This window comes from Mesoplodon mirus, assembly GCF_964341445.2.
Source record: "Mesoplodon mirus genome assembly, chromosome: 16".
Lineage (NCBI taxonomy): Eukaryota > Metazoa > Chordata > Mammalia > Artiodactyla > Ziphiidae > Mesoplodon > Mesoplodon mirus.
The window spans coordinates 42,744,844-42,757,301 of NC_138992.1; the positions used below are offsets into that span (position 1 = coordinate 42,744,844).

General features: G+C 42.9%; 1 protein-coding gene across 5 annotated transcripts in view; it reads left to right on the plus strand.

The window, feature by feature from the left end:
* The first annotated feature begins 658 nt into the window (after nt 1–658).
* The window catches only part of RUNX1T1 (RUNX1 partner transcriptional co-repressor 1), a 135,405-nt gene continuing 123,605 nt past the window's right edge, over nt 659–12,458 (plus strand). For 2 of the 5 annotated variants that reach the window (XM_082601508.1, XM_082601509.1), the window contains exon 1: nt 659–1,207. Coding sequence is in view for 2 of the 5 variants with exons in the window: in XM_082601509.1 (XP_082457635.1) it covers nt 1,180–1,207 (28 nt within the window). In the remaining 3 variants the exon portion in view is untranslated. The other 3 variants (XM_082601511.1, XM_082601507.1, XM_082601512.1) reach the window with 3 other exon arrangements.

Genomic DNA, 12,458 nt, shown 5'->3' on the forward strand with positions numbered 1-12,458 from the left:
TCTGGAATTCTTTCACCCTGTCTTTTCCTCCGGGGACCCCACCCCCACCCCCGGTATTGATATTAAGGTCTGGGGGAGGGGGATACAACCAACAAAAACGTGAGATAGAAAGAGGCCCCTCTTAATGATATACTATGGAAGAAGTAGAAAAACAAAGGGAAAAAGAAAATGATAATTGTTTTCTCTAAGGCTATTATCTAATGCGAAAGCAAATAGTCAGTCTGGAAATCAGCTAACAGAAGGGGATTAGAGTGGAGATCTGAGAGTGGCTTGATTTCTAGCAGAGCTGTCTCTCCAGCCAGTGATGAGACACAGGCAGGGCAGCCAGGAGCGCTCCAGATGGCCGGGGAAAGTGGTCGTCTTGGGTTACTGCAGGGCACTCGGGCCGCTGGAGAGCAAGCGGCCCGGGAAAGCATCATTAGGGAGCCAGCCCCACGTCCAGCCTGCAAGGGAGAGGGCGAGGCCGGGAGGGAGGCCGCCCGCTCGCGCGCCCTAGCGAGCCGGGCCTGCCCATTGTTAACATATACTTGACCTCCGTGACCCCTGCACGACACAGATGTCTCCCACCTCCACCTCCCCCCTGCCCCGCCGCGGGCCCTCCTCCCTGCACCTGGTAGCGGCCGCGCCTCCGCCTCCCTCCCGAGCGGCTGCGGCGCCCCGGGCGCGAGCGCGCGCCGGAGCCGGCCTGGTGCGGGCGCTCTAGCCGCACAGCGCGCGGCGCTCCTGCTCCCCGGCGGACGCTCGGCCGCCCTGCAGATAAATGCGTCGCCTTCTTCGAGAGTGAGCGAGGGCGGGCGAGGCAGACGCAGACGCCGCCTGTGACAGTGGCAGTTCCCTGCGCCCTACATCAAATTTGTCTGCCACAGCAGCAACAACAGAAAAGCGGAGGGAGGGAGGCGGGAGGAGCGGTGCTCCGCAAGTCTTGGGCTCTGCGTGGAGGCTGCGTCTGGCTGGCGTTCCCGAGCCCGGGCTCCTCGCACCGCAGCTCGCTGTGCGTAGCGCCGAGCGGCCGCAGGCGCGCCGCGGCGCGACTCCGAGGCCTCGTGGCGAGCGCGCGTGGGCGAGTGGTCCAGGACACTCTGGCCTTGCGAGGGAAGAGGCGCCGTGCCCTCGCCCCCTCGCCCCGCGGGCCTGCCGAGACGACGGGAAGTTTTATTTGCAGCTCGGAGCCGGTTGCGGATGGTGGGACTCTCCGGCCCTGTGCAGTGTAAGTGCCCGCGGGAGGGTTGGGCGGGCGGGCGGCGGGGACGGGCCTCTGGCTGTTGCTATTAATTATTATTCTGATGACCGTCATCTTCATTTGGATTATTCGGCCGAGAGGCTCCAGGCTGTACTTGTCGCTGAACTAGGGCAGAACTACGCACCAGGGCAAAGAGGAACGTCGCGAGTGACTCCAAGCTGCGTTGACACTGAACTTCACGGGTCAGCCAAGGATGCAGTTTTTACTCTTAGATTCCCCTCACTGTTTACAACAGTTTTCTTTCCTCTCCATGATTACGATATATGAGCAGGAAGATCATGCGTGTTTTCCCCCCGACCAAACAACCGGTCAAGGTACCTACGGTGCGTTTGGCAGGTGGCCCTAAACCCTCATCGTGTTTTTTTTTTTTTTTTTTTTTTTTTTAACTGGAAAGGAAAGGCTTGTTTCGATGGTGGAAAACTTAGCTCTGGGAGCAGGAGAGAAGGAATCTTAACTTTGAGACCCGGCTGCGACTGGGGTCGGGGTCCTCTGAGCGACACCCAAGCGCTTTGCGCCCACCTGCGAACTTTCCCTGTTCTTCCCGGGCATTCGGGCTACTCGAGTGGGAAGCCCGTGGAGGACAGGCCGCGGCCCCGCGAGCTCTTGTCGGCGTCTCCCGACCGGAATCTCTCGCCCGCGATGGGTTTGGGGCTTTGCCGCCGGGGGCCGGTGGGCAGCGTCGCTCCTGCCCAGACCTCCGCGCGCCCGGGGCCCTGCTGCCCCAGTCCTCTGGGTGTTCCAGTTGCATCCCCGATTCGTCTCGCGTCTCCGGAGCGGGGAGCGGAGCCTCGTGCTCTGCAGCTCCCGCTTGGCGGAGCCCAGACCAGACGGGGAGCCGCGTCCGGGGAATTAATTTCGTTTTCCGGGCCCCACCGCTCTCTTTGGGAGCCTGAAAGGACTGGGTTGGTCGGCGCACCCAGACCCCTCTCCCTGGGCGGACCTTGAGCTGGCCAGGACACCTTAAGCAAAGACGGTTAGGTTGGTACAAGGCGCTTAAATCCGTGTTTTGAAACTTTTTTGGCGGGTGGGGTGGGGTAAGGGCAGTCAATCCTTGGAAAAGTTTGAGGACAGATTCCGGGAAGTAGGATGTGAACCAAGACTATTAACTAAAAATAGCCCCAGTCCTCCCTTAACCGCCCCCACCCCCCCGCGCGCTTTTCAAGATTGGAGGATTTGGCTGGGGAGCCATGCAGCCCTGGGTTTCCTTATTCCTTGTAAAGCGTAGTGGAGAAATCTTTTGAGCATAGCTTATTATACAAGGTTGGGCACCTCAAATCCCAACGTGCCCCAGCCTGGCTACAGAGTGTCGCTTTAAGGAACAGCTAGTATTCCCCGTGGAGGAGCTCCTGAAGACCAGTCACAGAGTCCAGGGCGTGGGAGTGAAGATTAGGAGAGCTGGGGAGGCTACTCCAAACCAACTTCATGTGCTTAATGTAACTCTGGGCCCCTTCGAATTTTTAACTTCGCTTCCCTTAATTAATCTGCCCAGGGCCTTTATATAAATGGCTGTCCACAGCTGCTGCAAATTGATTTATCCCCTGGTAAAGGTTGGGTTGCTGACCAAAGCGTTTCCTTTCTACCTTCTGGGTGAACTGAAATTTGTTTTACAGGTTTTTTTCCCCCGTCTAGTCTCCTTTTAAACATCTGTACCACTTTTAAGTGCACTCAGTAGCTTTTATTATCGTACCCCTCCCTTTGCATAGAACAGGAGTGAAACTGGGTCTGTGCCCAGTGAGTCCACACTCACTAGAATACAAATTGACTAGCTTCTCTGTGATAAACGGTTTGTTAGTGTCGGGGTGGGGGGGCTTCTTTTAGTTTATTGCAGCCTTTTGCCTTGACCAGTGAGTATTCTGTTGTGCCCAGTTTCTCCTGTCACACAGTTCCTCAGAAAAGATCAACAAACACAATTGTTTCTTAAACCATCCTCGCCCAAACCTGGGTGGTTATGTCAGATGTGATGTGTACAAAGAGAAGCTATTTCATAATTCTCTGGATCTTTTTCCCTTGTTTATCCTTAATGTCAATTCTAGTTTTAACATTGTGTGGGCTTTCAGGTAGCATATATAGGGCAGTCTGATTTCTTTTTCTTTTCTTTCTTTTTATTGATTGTTGTTTTTAAAGGGACATCTGATGGTCTCACCCAGTATTAATCAGGGAATCTTAGTTTGACCTAGGCATATTTTGCAGCTGGGAAGTTATGTTGAGGAAGTTGAAGTCTAACATTGTTTTACTTGTACTGTATTTAGCATTTGATATTTCTTTGGCTTATTCTTTCAAAAGAAAAAATTTCAACCAAATAATCAAGGAATCAGGCTCATTCTGGGTACAGAAAAGCTGACTTTATCTAAGATTATACTAAGAGAAGAACTTTATATTAAAAGACTTTGTTTAAGCATTAATAATTTTTTGTAAACCATTTAGACAGCACTCATTTTATTTGAAAAGCTAAATACTGAATGGGAGAGTATGTGGTTTCTCCAGTGTCCAGTTCACACCTAATAAAAGATGTGGAGAAAACGGTCTATTTTTTCTTTAATGTTTAGAGAACTCAAAGCAGACCAGAAATCTTTGAAATGATATTTTCCTTTGTAGCCTTAGTCTCTGTGACCCGCTAATACCTGCTAATAATTTGATTTTAAAATGATCCGTAAAGGACTTTCCTAATAAGACACATTTTACTTGTAGTACAATGAAACTGCACTATTAAACTGCAAGTTGCTGGAAATACTAGGACAGTATGTGTTGCAGCTCCAGGACTGTAGCTTTTTAATATTTTTATGATTTTCCCTTTCTGAAGAAAAGTAAGATATTGCTCTTGATGCTAGTATTTAATGATGAGCTTTCCCATCCAGGGTGTTAGTATAAATATTTGCAGATAAAAGAACACTTCATAAATTGCAAAGAAGTACACAAATGTAAGGTGCCATTATCATTTATTTTATTGTAAAATAGAAGCTTAGCCAAAAAAGAAAAAAAAAAACACTTTTTTCTTTTCTTTTTTTCCCCAACATTGAAAAGGGATCACGAGAAAGAAATGCTTCCAATAGCAATGCTGGTCAGTGGTTGTCAGGTTGGGACATTCTTCACTGTCAAATCCTGTTTCTCACTTCTTTGATATGAACATCAGCTGACAGGCACTGAATGCAAACCCTTCTTCATTGAGGTTTTATGCAGGCAGCATAGCCCTTCATAGCAAAGCAGTCTGAAAAATTGGCACCTGCAGGATTTGCATGTGAAAAAAAAGTCAGTTGCATTTTACTGGAGTCTATTACTGTAAGTTATGTAAGTTCAGTGGGAAAAGGTATTTATTTGTTGACGTTTGGGCATTTAAAAGTTCTTTGTTTTATGGACACCTTATTCATCATCTAGTGATCCACAGACTTTATTGATAGCAGAAGCAGGGAGAAGTGATCTCTGCTTTATAGAATAGAAGCTATTTATTATGAAATGGTGGTATTTTTAACCATGTGCTTATAGAGTGCACTTGCATGCATGGTTAATTTTTAAAATGTGCCTTAAAATGATGAACTCATACAACTTTCAGAATCCATCAGAAGTTAAACAAATACATAAAATTAGGTTAACATAAATACCCTTTGAAAACAATCCAGGATTTTAGGAATTATGTACTTCAATAATAAGTTAAAATCTTTAAGAAAGAAATTAAACATTTCATACTTCTGAATTTCTTGTTAAGTTGTCACCCAGATGCCTTTTAAAAATACCATATTTGACCCTATTTATGCAAAATAACTGACACATGTTAAGTCAACTAAAACACCTTTGTGAACCCCAGAATATTATCCATCAAGTGAGAACATTTCATCCAGAATAAGTTATTTATTATTATCTAAAGAGACACCTTCCAACTTCACTTTTTTACAGCCATTAATATAAGAGTTCCTAAATAATGTTTAAAGAACAGTGAACATTTTATTAAAGCAAACATTAGTTCAGTTTAATGGAGGTAATTGTAAGTGATAAGACAGAGCAGGTTATCTGTGTTGTTTAAACAGAAGGAGCTACTTTGCACCATTTCCAGTAGCCATCTGTAGAAGAGAAGGGTTTGCACCTGTCTGTCCACACTAATTATAGATTAGGGCCAAAGAAATGAAATTCGAGGAGGTTTACAGCTAATGAAATCCATACTGATTTTATTGTAAATGTGTTTTATGTAAAGAGGGTGATGGTTGAGTTATGAGTGAATAAATTGCTATGTAGCTGTTAGGCACTTGGTTTTGAAGCACAATTCTGCTGCATTAACCTTTGATATTAAAAAAAAAAAGACAAACAACTTAGACACGGATGCTAGCCTTTGTTTGGCATCCATAGCTACAATTTAGTGAGCAGCAGTGAGGTTCAGTGTGCAATTTTAAAATGTTCTACAAAGCAGCTTAAATGTTAAGAATATTCTAGTATTTTGAAATGCAGATGAGGTAGAAGGTAGGTTTTGTTTTAACTTATGCATATAAAGCATTAGAAAATTAGAAAGCTTTTTTTTTTTTGCATTTCAGTTTCACATACATGAGAAATTATAGCAAAATGAGTGAGGAATGCATTCTGCCATAAAAGGTCACATGAATGTCTACCACATCTGTTTATAGTAATTATGAACATAATTAACATAAGAATTACAAATGAAATAATGACAAGCTGAGCAATGAGATATTATGCCATAATGGTCATATGTTGGAATTCTCACATTATAGCACACTAGAATTCACATACTCAAAGAAAGAAAGAAAATGCTAGATTTTTATCTGAATTAATGCTTCGAAACTTATCTGCCTGAGGCAGATGGGCCTTCTTGCTCCTATAGGAAGGTAACCTATTATTAAGAAAAGAACTAGTTGAAATTAAGATTTCTAGTCTCCAGCCTGGCCTTTAAGACAGCTGTGATTATAGAAACCACTTTCTGTTGTACACTTATTCTGTGATTATACTTCTTATTATATTGCCCCCCCCTTTTTTAATTGAAAGCTTTGCAGCAAAGTGTTTGCTTTGGAAGAGAGTCATGGATTCTTCCCATTTGAGAATTGGTTGATCTTTTCTGTAACCGTGAGCCAAAAGTCAGCGAACAAACAAGGTAGTAATAGAAATACTGTGCCTTTACAAAATAAGAACATTGGCAGATAAGCTTTTGTGCAGTTTTCTTCATGCCTTCAGTATCTGGATGCTTTTTAAAGAAAAAATGTAAGCCTCTTCTGGGTTTGAAAGTAGTAGGGCTTTGTTTTTTAAATAGCATTTTTTCAGAGAGCATGTAATGGAAAAATCAGTTGGCATTTGTAAGTTGTATTTTTTACTTCCTAGAGTTGCATTGGATTTATGAACGTTTGTGGGTAGTTTGTGTCCAAATTGATCTAAGATGTAATAAAGGGGAAGGTATATGTGGTTGCGTCTGGTTACTCTGAATGCAATTTTTGTAACAGAGGAAAAGTGAAAGGTGACCCTTTATGAGAGAAATCTGTTATTAAATTTAAAACATGTAAGAATGACAGATTTTCACCCATTTAGAGTGCACTCGATTTTGTAACATACCCTGCCAAATGGTTTACTTCCTATCCTTGCACGCTTCTCTAACTATTGAACCTGCTCACTTTTTGAAGATTTATGGGGAAATACTACCTCGTTCTCGTCTCAGTGATACCACGAGGTTTTCCACATTATTGGATTACTGGTGGATTGTGGCAGACCCCTTTTCATCTGACATTCATCGCATGACAAGATTTTTCACATATGCTCTTCCCCCACCAGTGCTCAGCTTTTTTCACTTTACCTTACCTATCCAATTTCCCTTAATTATTTTCTTGGGGTGGGAGCCGGGGGGTGGTGTGCAGGAGGATCCACTACACATAAAACTTTTTTGACTGGGTGGTTTGGAGGGGAGTGCTTGATTAAACAATGCTTCTCCTCGTTTTCTAAAGGGCTTCTTCAAATTTGTCTCCTCTCAGAGGCTGCTGCTAGTTCTCTTGCTCTTCAGTGTTTTTCTCTACTCGCCTTATTTCCCCCTCCTCCCAACTATTTTGTCTCTTTATATTGAGACCTCATGCATAAACTATTTTACAACCTGAAGTTTCACTGCAGCTGGGGCTGCAATGTATGCCATGAACAATTGTGTACTTTATTGGCTACTTTATTCTGAACTCTTCATACTGCAGTGAGAGCTTGTTAACCAAGCTTCAGTGCCTTGAAATACAACATGACCAAATACTCCCTCTCCCCGCAATAAAATAACCTTCTTTGCTGCATTATCTGCACTCCATTAAGGATCTGATCAGATGTTCATGTTATCTGACGGGTGCATTTAAAAGTGTAAAGGGGCTCCCATGAGACCACTCAGGTGTATCTCCCTCCAGACCCTGATGGGGTGGAAGATGAACTCTGGGGCTGATGGAGGAGCGCTAGCTTCCTGCTTGTTCTCTGATTGATTCCTGGGCTCTGGGTGGGTGAAGAGCTGTGAGGCAGCTCAAGCCGAGATTGATTGCCTCAGTTTTAAATTCCCACCTCCAAAATAGACTCTCAGATGTACACATGAGGAACCCCTCCCCCAACACAATTTCTGGAGGTGGAGCAGGTGTCTCAGAGTCACCTGTAGCTACCAATCACAAGTGCGCCTTCTTATCACAGTGACGCTGGCTACACAAGTCTTCTGCTGGGACACTTGAAGCCCAGAGAAATGAGATATTTTGTATCTGCCTGGGTCGGTCTTTGTGTGTGTGGGCAGGGGGTTGGAAATTAGGACCGTTGGGGTCAGCAAAGAACGGGATGGGAACTCCCACTTGAGGTTGGTCTGGAAGGCTGTGTAACCGCTGTGAGGACTCACTAGGTTTGTTTTGCAAATTGTGGCTATTTGGATGGAGGTGAGATGGTGAATGTCTCATTGTTAAGCTCCGCCGAAAGAGAGCTCTTGATCCCCCTTTGACCTTGACAGAACCTGCAAAATGTTGGCGGTCTAGCCCTGGAGCAGGGAAATACAGTTCGCTAGTCTGGATTCCTCCCGTTCTCTCCGGGTAGAGGCGGATTGGGGAATGCAGGCCACCCTCCCCCAGCGCTGGCTCTCACCCTCAGACAGCCTTGGGGTACCTCGCCCTCCTTGCCATCCCCATTCTGGAGCCGGAGCCCCCGCCCCCTCCTTGCCTTTCCGTTTCTTCCCTCCAGCTTGTGTCTCTTTCTGTCTCTCCCACTTTTCCTCCCTCTCCCGCTCCGTCTCACACGCACCCTCTGTTTATTTTCCTGCCTCCATCTGGGCCCTGCTGATATTGTAATCACCCTGATGCACGTTGGCTTCTCTCCTCTCCCTCCTGCGCTCACACACTCACTCACACACAATGTGCCATCCTGACAAGCCTTTTACTTCTGATAAGCTCCGATGTGTGTTTAATGAATACAAAGCCGCGGTCTGGGTGCCGCCTCGGCTGCGGCCGCCTCTCCTGCGCTCCTTTGCCAGAAGGTAATCTCCGTGAACGGGGAGGGGAGGCGGGCAGGGAGGAAGGAGGGGTGGGAAAGAACGGGGGAGGGGGATGTGGGGAGGCTGCCTTTCTCTTTTCCTCTCTCCCTTTCCAATGATTCAGAAGTCGATAAGACCAGGAGAAGTGAAGATGTAACATGTTATCTGTCGCTCCTCTTAGCTGGCGGAGAGAATTTACATTTAAAGATTAGCAGAGGGAGAAAGAGAAATCTGCCTTTTGTTGTGTGTGGTGAGGAGGAGGCATCAGCCCTGGCCTGGCCGCTATCTCCCATCACCTCTGCTATCCAGACAGGACTCACGGAGGTGAGATTACCGGAGGGCCTTATCTTTAATTGGGTTTAGTTTTGCCATTCTGAATAGGTTTAAAGAGACTGGATAAAGGGGGAACAATAGATTATTTATTGACGGGATGCTGAAGCCTTTAGATGAAGAGGGGAGAGAAAAAGCTGCTTAACAACTTGATTAGTTCATTTTTGTTTTTATTGTGAGGTGAGACTGTCTCCCTTCTGGTGCAGGGAAGGACTGTAGAACTTAGGCAGATTTGAATGGCTTAAATGCCTTATTTTCTTTTCACCCCCACCTCCTGCCCCTCTTCGCACCATCCCCCATATAACAGGAGTTTCATGTACCCCTTATTTGTAAGATTGATAAACTGAGCAAAATTGGTAGAGGCTTTTCTTTTGGAATTGATCATTTGTGTTTGGTTTTGTGTGACATGTTTTGAATGGGTGGTGAATTGATGCTAATGGTGGTACTTGAATGAGTGAGAAAAGCAAATGAAACCTACTTTTAATATGGAATTAGTTGATTTTATAGTATGCTTTCAACTAGGTCTAGAGGGAAAAAGAAATCAAGTTGTTAGGTAGATTTGTGTTTTGGATTTGAACCATGGGATTTTTTTCCCCTTGGAGTTGGTGTAAAGGAAAAATAATTTTTAAATGTCTAATAAAACTGTTTAATTAAAAAAATGTTTAATACACTCATGAGTGCACTTAAAAATGATAGTATTAACTTTAGAAGGTAGTTAAAATGGATAAAAGTGGGAAAAACAATTGTTTTGCTTCCTACACATAGTCAAGATAAGTGTTTTCATAGGTAAATATGAACCAGCAACTAAGAGCCTAATTAAAATTTGTTTAAAGCCAGGGGGGCATGTTTCCTTGTTGACAACAGCAGATCGATTGGGTAAGACAATAGAGTCCCGTGATTTCACTTCCATTGACTGAACATACTGACATTTCAGGTTTGCTGCTGCCTCAGTGAGCATGATGAACCACCGCAATTCACAGGCCAACTTGCCAGAGTGGTACATATATTACTGTATGTCATTTCTGCCTGAGGTTACCTTGTCACCCAGGCAGAAAGGGAATGGACACTTGGAATCCTTCAGAGGGGTAGAGCCCTTTTGCTAGGAAACTGACAGAGAGCATGTCTTAGGAACATCTTTAATTTTACTTAGAATTAGGTGTAACAGATAAATATGTGATAGACTTTTATTTAAAAATCTGGGAAGCTACTTAGCTATCAATCTTGTATTTTACATATAAGGATACCCATTTTCAAGATTTACCTTTACCTTCCCAGAGATATTTACACTGAGTGGTTGGTAGAGCGTTACCGGCCTGTGCTCAGGTGACAACCATTTTTCCCCAGTTGGGGATCCTCAAACATTCAAGCACCTGCTAAACCTGTATCTGATAAAAGAATTTGTAAGGCCCCTTCAAAAATAGGGCCTGACTTTGTTTGCTTTTTTTTTTGTGGGTGGAATAAGACAATGGGATGTGTGTATTTTACACCCATGTGCCTGGATAGACAGCAATATGTATAGATAAATATGTGTATTCCAAGCAGTGGCAGAGAAAATACTAAGTATTCCGTATCTTAGTGTAAGCTACCCTTTTACACATTTTGCATAGTCGCTGCATGATAAAACTAAGTAATAGGCAGACATTGAGTCAAAGAAATTTGAATCATACAAAAGTGAACATGGAAAAAATAGAAGGAACTTAATGTATTTTTTTAAAGCTTAATGAAAATATAAAACTATTATGAATATGCCTTATACCCAGCAGTTGTTGCTATCTAGTAGGCAACTTATGCCCTTTCCAGCGTTTAGAACAAAACTAGTTCTTTATACCATTTTCATGAAAATGTTAGGTTTCTGTTTGATCAGCAGGTGCTGTTGAGATGAAAGCCATGTGTAAATTTTCAGAAGGCCAAAAGTGTCAATTCAGAAAAGGAAAGTGATAAGAGAAAATGCAATCAGTTTTCCTGTTTTCAATTTGTGCAGGAATTGAAGAGCTGTTTTGTTAAACTGCTACATCTGCTCCAATATGAATATTGAACTACTTCCACTAAAAATAACAACCTATAATTTGGAAGCTACTGCAGTCTTTCGTTAATGTGAGTGGGTTATTTAAAAACAAAAAAACAAAAAAATAAAAAAAAAATAAAAAAGACAATTTTCTATTCTGACGATCTCTTGCCTAATGTGCATTTTCATTTGTTGGCACTTTTATCCTCAGCAGATAAATGGTATTATGCAATTAGGACCTCATCTCATTTGACTATGAAAGAGGTTTCCATGGGTGAAAATCCTTGTAATATAAAATGGTTTCGCATAAAACAAAATTTATTTTAAAATCATCTGTTTAAATGCAGTTATTTATAATGATAGTTATTCCTTACATTCTCTAATACTACAATTTTTAACTTACCGCTGACTATTATAACAAAGTTAACACTATTCCATTGCATACTGGGCATTCTGTGATTTATTTCACCCTTAATATACCTGCAAATCTAAGTTTAAACCAATCAGGGATATTTTACCTAACAGGGCTTTCAGAATAATTTTTTTTCATGCTTAAATAAAATGATTAAATTATGCTTGAGTGCCTGCGTACAAAAGCCTTAGCTTCTATAGTACTGCTAATCAAATAAGTTTTATGGACAGGGAAAGCACCACATTAGAGAAAAATTGGATGCATTTTACTAGTGATATTTCTAGGAAAGGCATGTTTTAAAAAAATAATCATCCAGTATTAAAAAGAGAACTCTAACATGAATAATCATAATAAAGAAAATACTTCATTCCTACAAAAAGAAAATGAATGGCAATGCTATCCATGTAAAACTGGACATAGAGAATTAAGGTAGAAGGAAGACTGGTGAAATTTGGATCAGGTTCAATATTGACTCCATCCACAATTGCAGTTCGGTGGACTTGTGGCTATAGTAATTTGTCTAGGGTGAGACATGATCACTGCTTTGGATCAATTAGAGACTATGTAGCTTGTAGCTTCACACTTGAATTGCCAGACACAGTCTTCGGAGATAAGCTCAGAATATCTCCAGAGTGGATAAAAGAGAAGACAGACACTGACACATTAGCATATTTGATATTAACAAATGCAATGTTTCTTCTGAAACACCAGTCAAAAGAAGAGGTAGTTTGAAGAACAACATTGTGTGTACTTGTGATTACTTGTATTTAACCAACTAAAGAATAGTGCTTATAAAGAATGTAATTTCCAATTTGAAGCCAAATTGTGGCATATCTTTCAGAGATCTGGGTATATTCCTTGGTGGGTATATTCTCTGGTATAGCACCAAGCACTTTGCCGCTTTGGAGAAATGACACTGGATCACATATCAGTGAAGAAAGTTTATTTCACAGACACAATCCCATCATTTGGTATGTGATCTTCTAGTGAGTTGTTTTTTGTGCTGAAGCCACAATCAACC